This window comes from Moschus berezovskii, chromosome 9 (genome assembly GCF_049115385.1).
Source record: "Moschus berezovskii isolate FMDL1 chromosome 9, NW_MosBer_1.0, whole genome shotgun sequence".
NCBI lineage: Eukaryota > Metazoa > Chordata > Mammalia > Artiodactyla > Moschidae > Moschus > Moschus berezovskii.
Window position 1 is genome coordinate 93,204,978 of NC_142468.1, and position 23,855 is coordinate 93,228,832.

The 23,855-nt window shown below is 37.7% G+C and overlaps 1 protein-coding gene across 6 annotated transcripts in view; it reads left to right on the forward strand.

Annotated features, from left to right (window-relative positions):
- LRRC49 (leucine rich repeat containing 49) overlaps positions 1-23,855 on the forward strand; it is a 162,639-nt gene that overhangs the window by 83,774 nt on the left and 55,010 nt on the right. For all 6 annotated transcript variants that reach the window (XM_055436698.2, XM_055436702.2, XM_055436706.2 and 3 more), the window contains one exon: positions 14,827-14,974. In XM_055436698.2, the coding sequence (XP_055292673.2) occupies positions 14,827-14,974 (148 nt within the window). The remainder of the gene's footprint in view (positions 1-14,826; positions 14,975-23,855) is intronic.

Sequence of the window (23,855 nt, forward strand, 5' to 3'; positions counted from 1 at the left end):
GTAAAACCATTCTGTAAAACTCTGGCAGCATCTGTTAAGTTGAGCTTCTTAATAGCATACTTTACACTCAGCAGTTCACTCCTAGGTTTATAATCCATAGAAATGCTTAACATGTTCACCTGAATATTTTTAGTTGCACTATTTGTAATAACCCCAGGCTGCAAACAAGACAGATATCCACTAATAATAGAGGAAGAAAATTGAATGCTATTTTTAAATAATGGAATATTTCCCAGCAATGAGAGTCATCAAGTTGCAGCTACATACAATGTGGATGAATCTCAAACAAACAAACAAAAAAAATGTGTAGCAAGAGAAGCCAGATTCAAACAAATGCATACGTACAATTTTATCTAAACCAGGAAATCTGTATCTATAGTGTTAGAATCAGGAGAGTGGTTGCCTTTGGGAGGTGTACTGTAGAAGGACACACAGGCATCCGAGTGTGGGTAGTGTTTTGATCAGGGTACTGGTTACATGGTATGTTCAGTTAGTTCAGAATCATCAAGCTGAATACTTGTGATTTGTAGTCTTTCTGTGTATAGTATGTTGATAAAAAGTTCAAAAATATTGTAAAACCATCATTAGGAGGAAGTTCCTCCAAAAAACAAAATCACTTCATGATAGAATGATCTCAGGTGGCCTCAGCCTGCAACTGCTTGGAGCAGCGCTTGGGTTCCCAACCGAATCTGAGGCTGAGTCATGGCAGTGAAAGCACCAGATCCTAGCCGCTAGACCAGTGGTCAGTGACAAGGCCCTGGCCCTTTGGCTTTGCAGAAAAGAATTTCCATGAAGACAAAAAGAAGTGAAACAAGTGTTTATTAAGAGGAAAAAGAATACAGCACGTGTGGATAGGCACACGGGCAGACTCAGGAGGAGAGTCCCTGAGATTCGCCTGTGTGGCAGTTTAAATCACTTATCTGGGCTATTTCTTCCGGTTTTCCTTTGGCGAATCATTTTGATTTACCTGGTTCACAGTATATATTTGGTATATCTCAAGATCCTTCCATGTGTATGCACGCATCTCTTAGCCAAGGTATCTGGATAGAATGTCCCTTGACATTGCTTTCCCTTTGGCCTGCAAGGAGCCTTTTCTGTGCATGTGTGGTTGGGGAGGTCTCCTGACTTCAGGAATGAGAGATATATGGTCCAGGCAGGGCCCAGCCTTCTTCCTTGATTGCCTTGCTGTTATCTTCTTGGAGTTTCCCTCCATAGAGAATGAATCTCCAACTGCTTTACCTTGAGGGGACCCATCTGTCTCCTGCCTTACTTCCACTAACTAAAAGGAACTTGGTCTGCAGTGGTGTGCTGGAGGCAGCTTATACTGGCTCGCTGGAACCATTTATGTGCATCTCATCACCTCAGCAACATCGTCCTCTTAGCTTGAAATCGGCCATGTTGGAAATATGTACGCCGTGGAAACTGGCAAATGCTACATCAGGTTGTCGTCGTTTTCTCAGAGAGCTGCTTACTTACTCTACTGAATTTAGATCTCTTTGTATGTGGGGATATTATTTAACCTGCTTCATAGCTAATATAATTAGTAAACAATATAAAGGTTCAAAGTGACTAAAATGAGCATGTCTTTTAGAATTATCTTGAGATTGCAAAGAACCCTCTTTTCTTTTGTAAAATTAGGGAGGCTTATTTGCATTCACATATCAATTCAGTAAAAGGAAATATGTCATTAAGAACTTTCTTTGTCATTTAAAATTTGATTTTAGTGTCACAAATTAGCATTACAAGAACATTACCAGGTCCTGAAATCTACCCTCAGTAATCAGAGTAACTGTAAATCACCTGAGACAGAAGCTATATTTTTGTTTTTTCTTTTTTTGTTGTTGTTTAGTCAGTAAGTTGTGTCCAACTCTTTGCGACCCCATGGACTGCAGCACACCAGGCTTCCCTGTCCTTTATATCTCCCAGAGTTGGCTCAAACTCATGTCCATTGAATCAGTGATATTATTTAAACATCTACTTCAACCCTTCCTACCCCCTTCTCCTCTTGCCCTCAATCTTTCCCGGCATCAGGGTCTTTTCCAATGAGTCAGTTCTTCGAATCAGGTGGCCAAGTATTGGTGCTTCAGCTTCATCATCAGTCCTTCCTATTGAATATTCAGGGTTGATTTCCTTTTAGGACTTACTGGTTTGATCACTTTATTGTCCAAGGGACTCTCAAGAGTCTTCTCTGGCACCACGTTCAAAGACATCAATTGTTTGGCACTCTGCCTTCTTTATGGTCCAACTCTCACATCTGTACATGACTACTGGAAAAACCATAGCTTTGACTATATGTACCTTTGTCTGCAAATTGTTGTCTCTGCTTTTTAATATGTTGTCTAGCTTGGTCATAGCTTTTCTTCCAAGGAGCAAGCATCTTTTAATTTCATGGCTGCAGTCACTGTCCGCAGTGATTTTAGAGCCCAGGAAAATAAAATCTGCCACTGTTTCCATTTTTTCCCCCATCTATTTGCCATGAAGTGATGGGACCGGATGCCATGATCTTAGTTTTTTGTATGTTGAATTTTAAGGCAGCTTTTTCACTCTCCTCTTTCACCTTCATCAAGAGGCTCTTTAGTTCCTCTTAACTTTCTGCCGTAAGGGTGATACCATCTGCATATCTGAGGTTGTTGGTATTTCTCCCCACAGTCTTGATTCCAGCTTGGGATTCATCCAGCCTGGCATTTCTCATGATGTACTTTGCATCTAAGTTAAATAAGCCCAGTGACAATATACAGTCTTGACGTGCTCCTTTCCCAATCTTGAAGTAGTCCATTGTTCCATGTCTGGTTCTAGCTGTTGCTTCTTGACCTGCATACAGGTTTCACAGGAGGCAGGTCAGGTGGTCTGGTGTTCCCATCTCTTGAAGAATTTTCCAGTTTGTTGTGATCTGCACAAAGGTTTTGGCATAGTCATGGAAGCAGAAACAGATGTTTTTCTGGAATTCCCTTGTTTTTTCTATGACCCAACAGATGTTGGCAATTTGATCTCTGTTGCCTCTGCCTTTTCTAAATCCAGCTTGAACATCTGGAAATTCTTGAAGCCTAGCTTGAAGGATTTTGAGCATTACCTTGCTAACATATGACGTGAGCACAGTTGTGTGGTAGTTTGAACATTTTTTGGCATTGCCCTTCTTTGGGATTGGACTGAAAACTGACCTTTTCTAGTCCTGTGGCCACTGCTGAATTTTCCAAATTTGCTGGCATGTTGAGTGCAGCGCTTTAAGAGCATCATCTTTTAGCATTTGAAATAGCTCATCTGTAGGTCCATCACCTCCACTAGCTTTGTTAGTAGTGATGCTTCCTGAGGCTCACTTGACTTCACACTCCAGGATGTCTGGCTCCAGGTGAGTGACCACATCATCATGGTTAACTGAGTCATTAAGAGCTTTTTTGTATAGTTCTTCTGTGTATTCTTGCCTCCTTTGCTTAATCTCTTCTGCTTCTGTTATGTCCTTGCCATTTTTGTCCTTTATTGTGCCTATCTTTGTAGGAAATGTTCACTTGGTAACTCCAGTTTTCTTAAAGAGATCGCTCGTCTTTCCCATTCTATTGTTTTCCTCTATTTCTTTGCTTATTTCTCCTTGCTATTGTCTGAGACTCTGCCTTCAATAGGATATATCTTTCCTTTTTTCATTTTACTGCTAGAAAATGATCACTGTAGCCTTGAGAAAACTAATAGGATTGTCATCTGCAGTTCTGAGACACTCAGCTCTGTGCTAGTGTCTCTGTCAAGTGCAGACAGACGTAATAGATATTCTCTTGATTGAATTGTTGTCAATGGCATTGTTGTAACAACAGGTATGTAAAGAGACAGTTTAACGTTTTTCTGTATTATATCTGTCAACTCTTTAACTCTACCTTTTCACTTTCCTTTTGACTTTATCCATGGCCTTCTATTTATTTCTATCTGTTGTTGCTTTATCTTCCTAAGTTATTAAAATCTTTTAAATGTTATGATGGATAGGTTAAACTACTTTAATAGCTTCCCCCAAGGAAAATTTGGAGTTTCATGCTATGTGAAAACGTTTTTCCACAATGAGAAAAACATAGTGACTTCTTATTAGAAGGTATCTTGAGATTCTTTAGAACAATTAATTTCTAAGAACCCTTATCACCGTCATGCACTAAAAATTCTAGTGACTAACATTAATTCATTCCAATTCCAAAGAAAGGCAATGCCAAAGAATGCTCAAACTACTGCACAATTGCACTCATCTCACACGCTAGTAAAGTCATGCTCAAAATTCTCCAAGCCAGGCTTCAGCAATATGTGAACATTAATTAACATGTATCAAACCTAGATGTTTACTTATTATGGAGCACCAAAAGAAACAGGGAAGTGAAAGAAAATGTAAATGGAGAAAAAAAATATATGAAAAGTATGTGTTAGTTTTGCTTACTGTAATATTAAAAGTGATTATTATGTTTAGCAATAATCAGTTTTAATAAAGTTCCCCATCATCTTTTTGCTTAAGTATTTTAGTAGTCATTGATGATTGTTGTCTGGATCCATTATTTCTTTAGGGATTACAAAATGATGATATTCTGTCATTCTTCATTTTTAAATCTATGTTTCTTCTTTAAAGAAAAATTTTACTAGCTTTCTGGTTACCCTGAAGAACAATTTGTGCAGGAAAAGTAGGGCAAATGCTTGACTCCCTTTATCTCCATCCCCTGCCTTTGACTTTTTTATTTTAATTAAAAAAATTTTTTTTACCTCGAGAAGATCTGTGCCTTTTCAGATCTTCTTGGAGTTTACTCATATTTTCAAATTTGTTTTTATTTCTTGAAATATAATTTTTATATTCTGTTTGATGATTGTTTTATATGAAGAAGTCACAAGTTTGATAGTGTCACCTATTGTTTTTGCTGGCTGTTAGAGTGCTTTATTTCCTTTTGAACTGTGAACTGTTTATTTATCTTGTTACCTGTCTTTGGGAATTCTTTGAGGCCTTGTTTAAAGGTAGATTTCTCCATGGAGAAGTTTTGTTTCTGTCAGATGCCTGTAGGCATAACAAGCCTTCAACTTCTTCAAAATATCACTTCTCCTCTTGAAATATTTTAGACCACCCGTTTAGTGTGGATTCAGGTTGCAAATTGTGGTTTGTGGTTACAAGTAACCAGGGAAGAATTTTCATCCTCACCTTAGCCCCAAGTTTTGAGATAAGCAATATTCCTGGGGTAGTGGATAGAAAAGTTTGTAACACATTTTGAGACCCTAGGCATTGGGGTCTCAGTGTATATGTGACTTAGTCAGTCAATTGTTTCTGATTCTTTGCTATCCCATGAACTGTAGCCCACCAATCTCCTCTGTCCATGAATTCTCAAGGCAAGAATACCAGAGTGGGTTGCCATTCCCTTCTCCAGGGGATTTTTCTGACCCGGGGATTGAACCTGGGTCTCCTGCATTGCAGGCAGATTCTTTGCCGTCTGAGCCACCAGGGAAGCCTCTGGGGTCTCACGGTTATGGACAAGTCTCCAGGTAGACTCTCCAACTTGGGTGGCCCCTGGGATTTGTCTTCTGTCCTCCAGCTTTAAAGATCATGAAAGCTGGAGCTCAGATTCATTATGTTCACTAAGTGCCCTCATAACAAAAAGGTCAGTTTCAACATTCTGCTTACCTCTCTGGCTTCCTACATTTACTTTTTTCTTTTTTTGGTCTGTGTAATTCTTAAGTATTTTTTAGTAGGTCATGGATGCATTTGAGAAGATTTTAAGAATATATATATTTTTTAGTTGTTTAAAACATATTTTTATTTTTGGTTGTTTTTAGCAACAGCCTCAGTCCACAAACTTAGTTCATCATTTTATCAGAAATACACTGTCATTGTGTGCGCCTTTCTTTAACAGTCCTTCATTCTTTAGCACTTAGGTATTCTCTTATTGATCTATCTTATTGATCTGTCTTATTGATATCTTATTGATATTTATGTTTATTAACTGTGTCTATTTAAATCCGTGTGAGTACACTAGACTTATTCTATTTGATTTGTTCCATTTCATTTTTGCCTGCTAGATACATAGAAACTATTCAATAAAATTGTCAATGATCAGTATAAAACAAGTGAGTTTTTCATTAAGGTTATCACAGAGTACATACTATTTCATTGGTAAGAAAGAGTAAAACCTATCTTACTTTTGGGAGAGAACTTTCTAATTAGAGAAATTTGACTGGCATTGCGGAATTCTTACTATGTTGTATACATGCATATATGGAAATTTTGTTTTTTCTCTATTTTATTAAGCAAGCATAAAATGGGCTGAAATAGTTTATTTTCCTTTTGAGATGTCAGTTTTGGTCAGTAGGGACAGATTGTTCCTCTATAGGTTCTTTAGCAGATAGGAAGCAGATGTGGCATTGGGAGGAGACTGCTTGGGGAAGAACAAATGTATGAGTAATCTGGAAAAAGATTAAAGTCAAGCTATGAGTTAAATGTCAGCCTTTGGACCAAAACTTTTCCACTTTTGGTACTTTGAAGAGACAAGCAGCTGAGTGTTCTTAAAAAAGGAGAGACTGTTCTTAAAAGCCAGTACTACTCCACTGTACTTACTGTTATTTTTCCAAGTGTTTTTGTTTAACAATCTGATTCAGACTTTCTTTGGCTAGGTAGGATATAGCTCTTCATTAGCCTGTGTTTGTACTTAAGGAGTCTTGTTTTATTTGTTAGAGAATGTCTTTAAAATCATGTGCCCTTTGTCAGTGTGTTTCTAGGAATGTCTGGCATGTTTATTGGTCAAATGCCTTGCAGATGGAAATGAAATTTTGTGAGGAATCTTCTGGATCAAATATGAATCTATTTTTACTTTAATAAAATTATTCAAAGCATAAAGACTTCATTCTGGGTGTCAATACTAGCTGCTGATCTGGGAAGGATTGCCAGGAAAGTACCTGCTAAGGATTGCAATGATTTTCCCATTCCTGGTGCCTCTTTTTGGTTGTGCTTGAATTACAGACATAAGCCAGATGGGCATCAATAGGTCTTCTAGACCTCTGAAGTGCTTCATGATGACATTTACTGAGCATACATGCCACATAGTATGAGATTTCACTGCAGACATTGTTTTGCTTTGTGTTTTGTCATTCAGTTTTGCATGTTGTTGTCATTCCGTCGGTCAGTCATGTCCAGCTCTTTGCTACTCCATGGACTGTAACACACCAGGCTCTTCTGTCCTCCACTGTCTTCTGGAGTTTGCTTAAATTCATGTCCATTGAGCCAGTCATGCTATCTAACCATCTTATCCTCTGCTGCCCCCTTCTCCTTTTGCCTTCAATCAAGCTTTGTGTTTAACAACACTCATTAGAAATTGTTAGACTAACTTCATTCTCCAGGGGAATACATGAGAGGTAGAGCTAGGAACAGTTATAATCATTTTAGTTTAAAATTATACCCACAATAAGGACTAAATCGTGGACTGTCTGCAGTCCAGCTTGAAAATAAATAGTAAATAGCAATAATAATGAGTGAAATTTTCCAGTTTTTCTGTGCTTCTGGACGTATTATTTCTACTTTTCAGTACATCTCCCTAATTAGCGACAGATATCAGATCATAGCGGTCTTATCATGTCGTAACTTAGAGTTTAATTCTTTTCAGATATGCTGGGCCATTGAAAAAAAAATTGTTCTTCAGCATAGACTAGCTCTGTCACTCATTAATTAGTATCTTAATGTTGGAATAAGTTATCCCATCCTGTGGCAGTTGGAGGAAAACTTAATGAAAGCCTTTATGAAATATATCCTAACAGCCACTGACCACCAGTGTAGCATAGTGTTTCTGATAAAGGAGAGATGAGAGATGACAGGTGATCTGTCAAACATGGCTTTTTAATACTTCAAGTTTCTTCGTAAATAATGTGTTGAGATGTAACCTACATGTCATAAAATACACCCACTTTAAGTGTAACATTCCGTGAATCTTGACAAAGTATACATCCTTGTAACCACTATCTCAATCATTAACCCAAGAGAGAAACTTGAATGTTATTCTAGATTCCTCTCTTCCTCACATTCAAATAATTATTCATTTCTGTTCATACTTCACTCTGAATTTCTATGGAACCTATTCCTGCCTCTTTATTCTCATAGCTACTGCCTTAATATGATATGTTTGACCCTTACTTTTTTCACCTCTATTACTTAATGCAATCTACTTTATAACTGTTTTTTCACTTTTTAACTCTTTTTTCTTTATGCCTTCCCTAATGTTACTAAGTTAAGATTATTCTAGTCAAATTAGCCCCCTTCCTTTGCTTCAAGTCCCTTGATGACCCTTCAGTCATCAATTTCTTTTTCTTTATTGGAATATAATTGCTTTACAATATTGTATTCGTTTCTGCTGTATAATGAAGTGAATCAGCCATACATATACACGTATCCCGAATGTCTTAAGCCTCCCTCCCACAACCCCCACCCCAACTCTCTAGGTCATCACAGAGCACTCAGCTGAGCTCCCTGTGCTATACAGCAGCTTCCCACTATCTGTCTGTTTTATGCATGATAGTGTATATATGTTAATGCTATTCTTTCAATTCATCCCACCTCGCCTCCGCCTACAAGTCTGTTCTCTGCATCTATACCTCTATTCCTGCCGTGAAAATAGGTTCATTAGTACCATTTTTGTAGAGTCCATTACAGTATGGAGGTTCTGTAGTATGGAGTTTTTTAGTCCTTAAAAAACTAAACTCAGCCATCAGTTTCTAAGTAAGGGTCTGGCTCACAGTGGTAACTGACTTGATGACTTAATAAGTTATGAAATATACATGGAGAATTCAGACTTGTGAAGGGAAGGTGATGACTTAGTTCACTTAACAATGTGAAAGAAATAAGTTTGCCTTGTGTTTCAGTTTTAAAGTTACTCAAAGCATTTTATTTGGAAGGAGAGAAGCATCTTTCAACATTCATTTCAAACACTATAAATTGTTATGAGATATTTTATATCGATGAAAAAGATTTATCAATGCTAGGTAGGAAAAATTGCAACGTTTATTCAAGTTTACTTATATTCAAAGTGATTATTATGAACACTCATTCATTTGCATATACTACCCTTTTAAAACATGTCTTCCCTAATTCTCTCACCATGTCTTGAAAAACCAAATGAGTTTATGAATTATGAAATTTACCTTTTAGACTGGTAAAGATAAGCTCTGATGTAAAATATTGATAGCAGAGTATCTCTACCTTGAATAGGAGGAAAATATAGAAGAAATTATGACCAACTTAGATAGCATGTTAAAAAGCAGAGACATTACTTTGCCAACCAAGGTCCGTCTAGTCAAGGCTATGGTTTTTCCCGTGGTCATGTATGGATGTGAGAGTTGGACTGTGAAGAAAGCTGATCGCCGAAGAATTGATGCTTTTGAACTGTGGTGCTGGAGAAGACTCTTGAGAGTCTCTTGGACTGCGAGGAGATCCAACCAGTCCATTCTAAAGGAGATCAATCCTGGGTGTTCATTGAAAGGACTGATGCTGAAGCTGAAACTCAAATACTTTGGCCACCTCATGCGACGAGTTGACTCACTGGAAAAGAGTCTGATGCTGGGAGGGATTGGGGGTGGGAGGAGACGGGGACGACAGAGAATGAGGTGGCTGGATGGCATCACCGACTCTATGGACATGAGTTTGAGTGAACTCCGGGGGTTGGTGATGGACAGGGAGGCCTGGGGTGCTGTGATTCATGGGGTCGCAAAGAGTCGGACACGACTGAGCGACTGAACTGAATATAATTAAAACTTTATTTTTGTTTTAGATATTATCTCACCTTAATTGCTAAGCATATAGGTTATTTTCTATACCATTAATATTCTAATCCTCTAGCTTTTCTTAATACAGAAGGGTATTTAATATAGTTCCTAATTCCTAAAGTGCTTTTAGGCCTGTTTATGGGCTTCTGTGTTGGCTCAGATGGTAAAGAGTCTCCCTGCCATGCAGGAGACCTGGGTTCGATCCCTGGGTTGGGAAGATCCCCTGGAGAAGGAAATGGCTACCCACTCCAGTGTTCTTGCCTGGAGAATTCCATGTACAGAGAAGCCTCGCAGGCTACACTCCATGCAGTCACAAAGTCGGACGCGAATGAGTCACTTTCACTTATATTAGTTATTTGAATAGTCATTAAAGAGAGTGATTCTAATATAACTGAGATTTATCAGTCTGCTTTGAGGTATTATTTAGAAAAGTGATTCTTTGCTTCTTTTAAAAAATGAGTCCTTAAAAAATTCAAAATAAAACTACCATATGATCCAGCAAATCTTCTGGATATTTATCTGAAGAAAATGAAAATATTAACTTGAAAATATATAGGCACTCCAGTGTTCACTGCAGCATTATTTACAGTAGCCAAGATATGGAAACAACCTAAGTGTCCATTTATGGTTAAATGTATAAAGACAATATGATACACACACATGCACAATGGAATATTATTCAATTATAAGAAAGCATGAGATTTTGCCATTTGCAACCGCATGGATGGACCTTGAGGGCATTATGAAATAACTCAGAAAGACAAATAAATGATCTCACTTATATGTGGAATCTGAAAAATAAAACATTAAGCTCATATATAAATAACAGATTGGTGGTTGCCTGAGGCAAGGGGTGAGGTATTGGTGAAATGGGTGAAGGGGGTCAAAAGGTACAAACTTCCAGTTATAAAATAAATAAGTCATGGGGATGTAGCGTACAGCATGTCGGCTATAGTTAATGATATTGTATTGCATATTTGAAGATTGCCAAGAGGATAGATCTTAAAAGTTCTCATCACAAGAAAAAAATATTCTGTAACTATGTATGGTGATGGATGTTAACACTGGTTAATAATGGTGACCATTTTGCTATATATACAAATATTGAATCGTGTGCATACCTGAAGTTAATACAATATTGTATGTCACCTATATCTTAATAAAAAAATGAAAGTCCTGATTACAATATCAGCAAGCAGATATTGACAAATGGATTCTAAAGATTATATGGAAAAGCTAAGACCTAGAACAGCAACATGATCCTGGAAAAGAACAGAGTTGGAGGACTGATACTGTCCTATTTCAAGACTTACTCTAAAAATACAGTATAATTCAGGCAGCACAGTATTGGTGAAAGAAGGATAGAAGGTCCAAAAATATACCCACACAAATATAGTCAAGTGATCTTTGACAAAGGAGCACAGGCAATTCAATAGAGAAAGAATAGTCCTTTCAATAAATGGCACTGTGACAACTGAGTATTCATCTAAAAATGAATCTAGACGTAGACCTTATACCTATTGCAAAATTAACTCCAAGTTAATTTTATACCTAAATATAAGACACAAAACTATTGAAGTTCTAGAAGAAAACTCAAGAGAAAATCTAGGCACCATTGGGTTTGGTAGGTTTTAGATACAACTTCAAAATTATGATCCATGAAAAAGGAAATTGATAAGTTGGACAAATTAAAATTAAAATTGTGAAAGATACAATTAAGAAAATGAAAAGAAGCCAAAAGCTGGTTCTTTGAGAGGGTAAATAAAATTGACAAACCACTAGCCAGACTCATCAAGAAACAAAGGGAGAAAAGCCAAATCAATAAAATTAGAAACGAAAAGGGAGAGATCACAACAGACACACAGAAATACAAAGGATCATAAGAGACTACTATCAGCAATTATATGCCAATAAAATGGACAACTTGGAAGAAATGGACAAATTCTTAGAAAAGTACAACTTTCCAAAACTGAACCAGGAAGAAATAGAAAATATTAACAGACCCATCACAAGCATGGAAATTGAAACTGTAATCAGAAATCTTCCAGCAAACAAAAGCCCAGGTCCAGATGGCTTCACAGCTGAATTCTACCAAAAATTTAGAGAAGAGCTAAAACCTATCCTACTCAAACTCTTCCAGAAAATTGCAGAGGAAGGTAAACTTCCTAACTCATTCTATGAGGCCACCATCACCCTAATACCAAAACCTGACAAAGATGCCACAAAAAAAGAGAACTTCAGGCCAATATCACTGATGAACATAGATGCAAAAATCCTTAACAAAATTCTAGCAATCAGAATCCAACAACACATTAAAAAGATCATACATCATGACCAAGTGGGTTTTATCCCAGGGATGCAAAGATTCTTCAATATCCACAAATCAATCAATGTAATATACCACGTTAACAAATTGAAAAAATAAAGACCATGTGATTATCTCAATAGATGCAGAGAAAGCCTTTGACAAAATTCAACATCCATTTATGATCAAAACCCTCCAGAAGGCGGGAATAGAAGGAACATTCCTCAACATAATAAAAGCTATATATGACAAACCCACAGCAAACATTATCCTCAATGGTGAAAAATTGAAAGCGTTTCCCCTGAAGTCAGCAACAAGACAAGGGTGCCCACTCTCACCACTACTATTCAACATAGTTTTGGAAGTTTTGGCCACAGCAATCAGAGCAGAAAAAGACATAAAAGGAATACAAATCGGAAAAGAAGAAGTAAAATTCTCACTGTTTGCAGATGACATGATCCTCTACACAGAAAACCCTAAAGACTCAACCAGAAAATTACTAGAGCTAATCAATGAATATAGTAAAGTTGCAGGATATAAAATCAACACACAGAAATCCCTTGCATTCCTATACACTAATAATGAGAAAATAGAAAGAGAAATTAAGGAAACAATTCCATTCACCGTTGCAACAAAAAGAATAAAATACTTAGGAATATATCTACCTAAAGAAACTAAAGACCTATATATAGAAAACTATAAAACATTGGTGAAAGAAATCAGAGAGGACACTAATAGATGGAGAAATATACCGTGTTCGTGGATTGGAAGAATAAATATTGTGAAGATGAATTAAAAAAAAAGAAGTCAGACTGGGAGAAATATTTCAAAACATATTCTGATAAAAGACATATTCATGATATAAGAAAAAGAACTTTTTCATACCAATATAAATGGAATATGATTCCTGAGTGATTTTTTAAAAAGAAGCTATGAAGCCACAAAAAGATATGGATGAACTTTAATTGCATACTGCTATGTGAAAGAAGTCTGTCTGAAAAGGCTGTAAACTATATAGTTCTAACTATATGATATTCTGGAAAGGCAAAATTATACAGACAGTAAAAAGATCAGTGGTTGCTAGAGATTCAGGGAGAGAGGAGGATGGTTAAATGGGGAATTTTTTAGCTCCATGATAGTTTCTTGGTGGATACATGACATTATGTGCTTGTCGAAATTCAGAGAACTTTACAGCATAAAGAGTGAACCTTAGTGTATGCATATTAAAAAATAATTTAAGAGATTGGAGAATCTCAGGAAGAAATGAATATAGACTATGACAGGAGGATGTAACCACATTTCAATTGTATGGAACAGCCTTCTTGAAGGTGCTAACCTAAGTAACTTTGGAAATGAGCCTGTAAGACTAGATGCAAAAGGAATTACACATTATCATTATGCTTTTGTTAATAAAGTGATTTCCCAAGGGGGTACAACAAATTGAAAATTCTCATACCTCTCTACATATATTCTGGAATTAATAATTAACTAAATGGATGAGAGATGGTGAGAGCCAGATTTCTCCTGGTTGGAGTAGGAATTTACAGATAAGTAAGGGGAGAGGTTACAATGATCCTTTTGGTGATAGAGTTGGAAACATCAGTTTGAACTCATGTTTAGCTTAATATAGACACAGATGGCTGGAGAAAAAACATACATATACACACAGGTTGGTATACATGCACATATTTCCTTGCTCTGTCGTCAGAGGGCCTAAAAGAAATGACACCTAGTAGTAAATAGTACACCTTGCCACCAGATCTTTGTTTCTAATGCCATTTCCCAATAAAGAAAACCATGGCTTCTTGAAGGAATGGCTGATTCTAAGACTGGAGTAGGAAATATACAATAGGTGTCTAGAGAATCTTATAATTCTGGAAAGTAAGGAAGTGCTTAGAAAAAAAAAAATCCATGTTAATATGGGCATGTCAGAGGGACATAGGAGCCAACTGAGAGAGCTTCCAGTGGCCAAAGCTGGAACAATTTGAACAATAAAAAATAAGTAAAGATGTACTGGATTATAACCCAAAGAATGAAATGAAATATCCATGAATAGAAATCCAATACAAATAAATAAACAAGAAAAAGACAACCTTCCTTGGAAGAAGAATCCAATTAATTTACATAGATACTATGCCCTCAGTGAGAGGAAAAGGAACTTCCACTCCCTCAGTATGGGCTGCACATAACGACGTCCCCCCAAAGAATTCAGTATGGAAAGAAGGGGAGAAGGGGAGAGAAGAGTAACTACATTGGAGGAGCCTGACAAACACAGCTTCAGTCAGGTGATCAAGGTCAACTTTCAACAATGGTGTCATATTAATAGTATGTACTGTAATTCTAATCATGAAAAAAATCAGATAAATTCCAATACAGGATCAGCCTACGGAATAACAGATCAGTGCTCCTCAAAACTGTCAAGGTTATAAAAAAATGTCACAGCCCAGAGGAGCCTAAGGAGACCTGACAACTAAATGTGATGTATCCTGGATGGGATCCTGGAATTGAAAAAGGGCATTAGATAAAAACTAAAGAACTCTGGATAAAATATTGAGTTAGTAAGAATATATCAATATTCATTCATTAATTGTAAAAAATATACTAATTCATGATGTTAATAATAGAGGAAACTTGGTGTGGAGCATGTGGGACCTCTGAACTGTCTTCTCAGTTTTTCTGTAAATCTGAAGGTATTTTAAAAAATAATGTATGTTAAACAAAACAAAGTGTTATTTGAAGGGCTCACAGTAATCCACTGGTTTCTGTCTCTCCTCCAGCTTTGAGAGTGTTTGCTGCCTCGCTGACTCCGCTTCTCTCTCAGACATCACCTTTGATGGCAATCCCATAGTTCAAGAGTCATGGTACAAGCACACAATCCTTCAGAATATGATGCAGCTGCGCCAGCTAGACATGAAGAGAATCACAGTGAGTGAGAACTCTTCTCAAGTGCTCGCCATATTGGTTTACTTAGCATGGGCTAGGAAATTGAAGTGCGTATTCTTTGCTTAAAACACTGATTTTTAACAATCTATGGATTATCATGACTATATACTAAATAATTATAATGACAAACTTTCTTTTTTACCTCCTATCCATATTCCCAATTTCATTAAGTTCCTAGCTTTCTGTTTAAATTAGTCATCATGCTTGTTTTTCATTCTTGCTTAATATCCAGCTAACAGTTTACTTTGGAATAGATGAGTAAGGATTTCATTGGTAAGTTACACAGTGTAATGACTAAGAAGATGGATGCTGGAGCCAGACTGCTTGAGTCTGAATCCTGGCTTGACCATTTTCTAGTCGCATGACCTTTGACAATTTACTTAACCTTTCTATCTAATTTTCCTCAAAGTAAAATGGGGATCATAAGTATGTCATATGATGGTTGTCAAGATAAAATTAAGTCCTAAACCTTAGAACAGTGTGAATCTTCCAGGAAACATAATATGCAGCTATTATTATTATTCCTTTTGATGCTATATTTCTCAAAGTGTCTCCTTTTTTATTCATTCTGTCTCCATGGTAGACATTTTTCACAGTAGAAGTTTTGATATGGCTCCTGATCTAAGTGAAATGCTGCTTATCGTGCTCCTTTTAGGTGTACAATGCACATAGCATACTTTAGCCTCTAAGAACTTCTGTAATGAAACTTGCCTGAATTTGTTTTGTTGCATCCCAAATTTATTGGAACAGAAAATATCTGTTAATGATCTCAGTTTGATAATCTCTGACCTAGAAAAATATCCTAAACCTCCATGGTTTCTTACTTTCAGACTGTGCTCATTTTATATGGATTTTTTTTTTTTTTTTTTTTGGTCCATATTCTGTGTCTGTTGGTTTCTTAGTTTCCCAGCCAGGGTTTGAACTTATACCCTTGGCAGTGAAAGCACAGAGTCCTAACCACTGGAAAGCCAGGAAATTCCCTGATGTGGATTCTGAGTGATCACGTAGGTTTATTCAATTGCCAGTTGACTCATTGGGAGAGTCGGACACGACTGAGCAACTGAACTGAACTGAACTGAACCATTCACATTTCTACCTCAGTAATATTATGGACATCAAGGTGGCTAACAGGCAAAGTGTCAATGAATTCATAAATACTAGGAATCTTCTAGGGTTCTACCTCTGTCTTTGTTCCAGCATGGAGAAAAGGTTCTTTGTCTTCTCAGTTTGTTTGGATCTATACTGGCCACTCTGTCTCACACTTTTGCTCTTAATCTTCTTGTCTTTCTTATTTAAGGATCTTTAGTACTCTTTTCCTGTTGAGGTTTCAATGAACAGGGTGAGAAATGATGCTAACCCATTTATATAAATTAGTAATTATATGGTGTGTTTCTCGTAGTAAATTTATGTCAGTCTTGTCTACTCAGCTAATGTATATGGTCCTTAAGGGCAGAAGCCATTCTTCATCTTCCTTGCCTGATACATGGAGTTGTTCTATACATGTTTATTTTCTTTCCTTCTCTATCTCATACAATGCTGAAAATGTAGTAATATTCAGTAAAGACTTTTTGGTTGAGTAAAATTTACCCATTTCTGTGCCTTAAATAAAAGGAAAGTTGTATTAGTTGCTCAGTCATAGTCATGTAACCCACCGGGCTTCTCTGGCCATGGAATTTTCCAGGCAAGAATACTAGAATGGGTAGGCATTCCCTTCTCCAGGGGCTCTTCTGGACCCAGGGCTTCTGGATCAGTGGGCTTCCCTGGTGGCTCAGACAGTAAAGAATCTGCCTGTGATGCAGGAGACCTGGGTTTGATCCCTGGGTCAGAAAGATCACTTGGAGAAGGGAATAGCTATCCACTCCAGTATTCTTGCCTGGAGAATTCCATAGACAGAAGAGCCTGGTGGGCTACAATCCATGGGGTCACAAACAGTCTGACACAACTGAGCAATTAACACTTTTCCCTTTCATGTCTTAAATAAGGGAGAACAAACAATACTATCTATAATCATTGTCCTTGTACATTCCCTAGAATGTGCTTGCTTGGTACCGAGATGAGGAAAATCCCCTGGGATGGGAGAGGGCCAGCTCTTCTGCTAAATATAGAGCAGCAATCCTTGAGCATCTGTTCCTCCACTGTTAATTTTAGAAATTCACTTTTTTTAATGGAAATAATCTCAAAGTTACAGAAAAGTTGTAAGTATAGTACAAAGAACTTTGTTTTATTGAACAGTTTGAGAGTAAGCTGCTAACTCAGTTCCCCAACTGCTCTGAATACTTCACGGTATATCTTGCAAGCAAAGACATTCTCTCATGTAAACACAGTATAACCAACAACGTCAAGAAATAAACACTGAATAATTGCTAGTGTCTAATCCTCACACCACATTCACATTTTAGCAGTGATATTAATGATGTCCTGTGGGGCGAAATGACCCAGTTGGGAATCATACACTGCATAGAGGCTACATTTTGTTGTCAGGTGTTTGTTGTCACCCTATTTCCTGAACAGTTTCCTAGTCTTTCCTTGACTTCATGACTGACATTTATGAAGATTACAGGTCAGTTATTTTATAGAATGACCCTTAATTCAGGTTTTATTTGATGTTTCCTAATGGCTGGATGGCATCACCGACTCAATGGACATGAGTTTGAGTGAACTCCGGGAGTTGGTGATGGACAGGGAGGCCTGGCGTGCTGTGATTCATGGGGTTGCAAAGAGTCGGTCACGACTGAGCGACTGAACTGACTGACTGACTGAATGATTAATTAATAGTTATAGCTTTTTGGCCTAAATATCACACAAGTGATTTTGCATTTCTCTTATTGTATCCTATTGAGTGTTCTGTAATTTATATGTGTATCTTGATTGATGTTTACTTTAAGATGGTGTCTGCGAGGCTTCTGCATGTGAAATTATTCCCACTCCCTTTTCTTTTAGTGTTCTGAGATTCAGTTTCCAATGTGGAGGGCAGGGTTTCTCACACCTCCAGTAAGAAATTCTCAGAACACCAGCTCAGTGTTCAAGAATTCAATTTGGACACTGTCCACCTGGAGATAGCATCAGATTCCACAGGTTGCGTGCTCAGTCTGGAAAACTGCACGTATACCCTCCCTGCTCTGCCAGACTCCAGTAACAAGTCCAGGTTATTACCTGTACTGCTGACCTACTGGAAGAAACTGTTAGCTTGGCCAAAAAGTTTATTTGGGTTTTTCCATAACAGCTTATGGGAAAACCCGAGCGAATTTTTTGACCAACCCAGTACTTACTAGGTCACCGGTTTATTGTAAAATGATGTAACTCCGAAACAGCCAGATGAAAGGGATGCACAGGGCTTGGTGGGAAGGGCCACAGAGCTTCTGAGCATACCAGTCTCCCCAGATGTCCAGGTTTCACCAACCCCAAAGCTCTCTGAACCCGTCCCTTTGGATTTTTTATGGAGGCTTCTTTAAGTAGTCATGATTGATTATATCATTGGCAATTGATTCAACCTTCAGCTTCTCTTCTCTCCCTGGAGGTCTGGGGGTGCCATGGAAAGTTCCAACCTTCTTAATTGCCTGGTTGGTTCTCCTGGCAACCAGCCTCCATCCTTAGATGAGGTCCAAAAGTCATCTCATTAATGAAACAATAGACACCTTTATCATTCACACACTTAGGAAATTGCCAGGGTCTGAGGAGCTGTGAACCAGAAACTGGGATGAAGATCAAACATGTATTTCTTACAATAAATCATACTATCACACTTTTGTGATTCTGTACCTCATAAAAATTTCAGTTTATTAACTTATTCATATCAGTATAGACTTATGGTATTTTGTCTCACCTTTTGTTTATAACTTTTTAGTAACTTTAGTTTGTAAAGAATATACCTTGTAAAAGACTTTCTATAAATTTCCAACCTGGGCTAGTATTGACAAACACTAGCCCATGAGCAGGCCACCTGTTTTTGTAAATAAAGTTATATTAGAACATAGTCATATCCACTAACTTATGTGTTTATATCTGCTTTAATGCTACACTGGCAGAATTGAGTAGTTGTTAAAGAAACTATATAGCCTATGACCCTAAAATATTTACCATCTGGCTGGAAAATTTTACTGATACCAGTTCTATAACTACTGTTTTCTAGCTGGAGTGGATTACACAGATACCTAATGAACTTGTGTGTACTGTGGCTATGGTTCCCCTAACTGTGTGCCAAAGATACTGCAGTGAACTCACAGGGGCGTGTCATGGAGTATTTATAATGTTCAAGCAAAAGGCAATGAGATTTGATACCTGTGAGACCTTGAGAAAACTGCTAGCTCAAGGTAGTTTATCACCTCAACATTCCGTTCCGTCACTCAGTCGTGTCCGATTCTTTGCGACCCCATGGACTGTAGCCTACCAGGCTTCTCCATCCATGGGATTCTCCAGGCAAGAATACTGGAGTGGTTACCGTTTCCTTCTCCAGGGGATCTTCCCAACCCAGGGATCAAACCCAGGTCTCCCGCATTGGAGGCAGACGCTTTAACCTCTGAGCCACCAGGGAAGCCCATTAGGTCACAGTGTATTTCTGTCTACAGTATTATATCCTGGCAGAGCTGACCTTTCAGTGACTGCTGTGATAAAAACAAATACTAAATCAGTATAGAGCAGGAAATGAGGGTGACGGTATCCAATCTAACTCTCATATTTGAGACGTTGTGTCATGCCTTACAGATACGCACATTTCATTAGTAAGTTATTATAGTTATTCAAGAATGATATTTTTTATTTAACTTAAATTATTATTTTTGAAATGGCTCCCTGGTGGCTCAGCTGATAAAGAATTTACCTGCAATGCAGGAGACCTAGGTTCGATCCCTGAGTTGGGAAGATCCCGTGGAGGAAAGGAATGGCTACCCACTCCAGTATTCTGGCCTAGAAAATCCCATGGACTGTGTACTCCATTGGGGTTGCAAAGAGTTGGACACAACTGAGCAACTTTCACTAAGTTGCTAGAACATGAATCTTGTTGTTTACTAAATAATAAACAGAGCTATATTTTTTTTGACCTAGTGGTACCATGGAAAAATTCCAAAGGCAGTCTTAGGCACCTTGGAGTTTCTGCACTAGGGTGTATGTTAGACTCTAGAGATGACAAGATCAGAATTGCAATAAACAGCCTCAAGTTACTTACAGTCAAGTACAGAGGAAAACATGCAGCCAGATTATAATGCAAAGCGACAAACTAGTTAGATAAAATTGATTCATAAATAGATATGTGTATGTTTACACACACACACACACGCACACACACATGGCACCATGATATCAAAGAGCAAAGCTGTCCTATGTATACTGGAGAAATAGAAAAAATTCCAAAGGAGAAAATACTTGACTTGAGACTTGAAGAGGGCCAGAGACAAAGGAGAATATATCAGTATGAAAGTATTCTAGAGAGAGAGAAGGCACGCAAAATGCAGAGGGGTGTGAGGATATAGCAACTCAGAGTGGTTCAACATGGCTGAGCACTGAGTGTTCATAGGCGAGAAGAGCAGCAGGAAAAGGATGCATGACCAGTAAGGGCTGAGTCATGAAGAGGGTGTTTTATGCCATAAGAAGAGTTTAGATTTTTGTGTTCAATATCATAGGAAACTCTTGAAGAGTTTAAGATACTTAAATTGGATTTGCCTATTGAAAAGGTTATCTGAGCAGCAGCCCAGAGGACAAATTGGGAAAGATAGGATGAGTACTAAAATGAGAAGCAGGGTTAGTCAGGCTAAGAGCTTCTGGGGGGTTTGATCTAGAGGAATGGCAAGAGATAATATGGTATCTCAAGATAATATGAATTTCTGGCCTCAATTCCTATTTTGCTTTTGTTATCTCTGTTAGGAAGAATGAGTTTTAGTTAGTAGAGAGAAGAAATAGATATTAATAAAGTGAAGATAAAGCCTTGGATAGATGAATAAAAAGTTTGAATCCAGACCTATTAGGGGCTAAAGGTCCTTATGGGGATTCCCAGGTGGCACTTGTGGTAAAGAATCTGCCTGCCGATCCAGGAGACTAAGAGATGCAGTTTTATTTTATTTATTTATTTATTTTATTGGAGGCTAATTACTTTACAATATTATATTGATTGGCTTTGCCATACATTGACATGAATCCGCCCCGAGTGTACATGCAGTTTTAATCCCTAGGTCAGGAAGATCCCCTGAAGTAGGAAATAGCAACGCACTCTAGTATTCTTGCCCAGAAATATTTCATAGACAGAGAAGCCCTGGTGGTTTACAGTCCATAGGGCCACAGAGAGTCTGACACAACTGAGCACATAGCCTAAAGGGCCTCATGGTAAATATTTTAGGCTTTTGGGGATATACAGTCTGTGTTGAAAGCTACTCAACTCTCTCATTGTAAAGTAAAAGCAGGCATGAACAGTACATAAAAGTGAGCATGACTGTGTTCCAATAAAACTTTATTTACAAAAACAGATGGCATGCTGCATTTGATCTGTGGGCTAGAATTTGCCAATCTTTGATCTAGAGTGAATAAATGTAGTGAATAAATTGCTAGGCCTTTGAAAGTTATATCTGAAAGCAGTGTAGAATAGTAGAGTAGCTAAAAGGTAAGATAAACTAATCTCTGTTTTTATCTTGGATAGAAAAAATATTGTGGCAAATGATGACAATAAACTTGAATGTAGATTATGAAAGAAATCTAAATTGGATTATTTAGGTGATTTGTGAGTACTTAAGGAATTGATCACAAGGAGGCAGCATTAGTTCACTAAAAACAATTTGTGCCAGACAAAATTAGGTTACTATTTTAGATATTATAAATAGACCTTCTCAGAAGAATACTATAGAGAGACAATGTTTTGGTATCTAAGCAAAGCACTGAGTGAAGTCTTTTATGATAGCACATTGAGTAAATTGTATGACCACATAGTTAAGTGGATTTGTGATTCCTTCGAAGGAAAGTTATGACCAACCTAGATAGCATATTAAAAAGCAGACACATTACTTTGCCAACAAAGGTCCATCTAGTCAATGCTATGGTTTTTCCCGTGGTCATGTATGGATGTGAGAGTTGGACTGTGAAGAAAGCTGATCGCTGAAGAATTGATGCTTTTGAACTGTAGTGCTGGAGAAGACTCTTGAGGTCCCTTGGACTGCAAGGAGATCCAGCCAGTCCATTCTAAAGGAGATCAATCCTGGTGTTCGTTGGAAGGACTGATGCTAAAGCTGAAACTCCAGTACTTTGGCCACCTCATGCGAGGAGTTGACTCACTGGAAAAGACCCTGATGCTGGGAGGGATTGGGGGTGGGAGGAGGGGGACGACAGAGAATGAGATGGCTGGATGGCATCACCGACTCGATGGACATGAGTTTGAGTGAACTCCGGGAGTTGGTGATGGACAGGGAGGCCTGGCGTGCTGTGATTCATGGGGTCGCAAAGAGTCGGACATGACTGAGCGACTGAAAAAAAAACAAAACCCTGCAGAACAGAAAGTAATGGATTAATGGCCAACCTGCAGAGAAATCTGTACTGGGGTGTTGTGAGGCTTTTTGCTCACTCTCATTCTCTTACACATGTTTAAGTATTGACTAGTTGAGAGCATTATATTATTCTAATAAAATATATAAATGACACACTGGAGAAGTTAGAAATCCTGATATACCAGTTGATCAACTCAGAATCCAAAAGAAGCTCAATAATCAACAAGGTTTGGCAAACTACAGCCTGTGAGCCAAATCCATCCCACAGCCTGTTGTTTTTTTTTTTTTTTCATAGCTCTCAAGCTGTGAATGGTTTTTATATTTGTGAAGCACTGTGAAAAAAGAAAAAGAAAATGTGCTGGAGATTTTATATGGATCACAAAACTTCAGATATTTGCTCTCTGGCTCTTTGTAGAAAAAGTTTGCTGACTTCTTACCTATAAATATAAGCAGAGTTTAGCAAGATAAAAAATAGATAAGTTGAAAATTCTAGACTTAACAACAAACATGACAGTTCTTAGCCAAATACAGGGTTGGGGGAGAGAGAATTAGCATGTGTGAAAAAGATTTGCATTGAAATTGATAAGTTCAAATTGAGTTAATTATGAAATATGATTGTTAGAAGTTAATATGGCTTAAGACAATATTCATATATAGAAATAGAGAATTTAGAAAAATAGACAATAGTCCCCTTTTTTTCTTTGTTAAATTACACCTGAACTATTAGTTTTAGAAGGGTGATGGCAAACAAACATTTCCAGAAAACCTAGCACAATTCATTGACAAAGAAGATATTACAGTAGTCTTCAAATATTTTTACAACTGTACAAAAAAGGAGGTAATAGACACATTTTTAAAAATTTATTTAATTGGAGGCTAATTACTTTACAATATTGCGGTGATTTTTGTCATACATTGACATGAATCAGCCGTGGGTGTACATGTGTCCCCCATCCTGAACCCCTCTCCCACCTCCCTCCCCATCCCATCCCTCAGGGTCGTCCCAGTGCACTGGCCCTGAGTGCCCTGTCTCATGCATCGAACCTGGACTGGCGATCTATTTCACATATGGTAATATACATGTTTCAGTGCCCTTCTCTCAAATTATCCCACCTTCACCTTCTCCCACGGAGTCCAAAAGTCTGTTTTTACATCTGTGTCTCTTTTGTTGTCTCACATATAGGGTCATAGTTACCATCTTTCTAAATTCCATATATATGTGCTAATATACTGTATTGGTGTTTTTCTTTCTGGCTTACTTCATTCTGTATAATAGGCTCCAGTTTCATCCACCTCATTAGAACTGATTCAAATGCATTCTTTTTAATAGCTGAGTAATATTCCATTGTGTATATGTACACATTGTGTATATGTACAGCTCTCTTATCCATTCATCTGCTGAT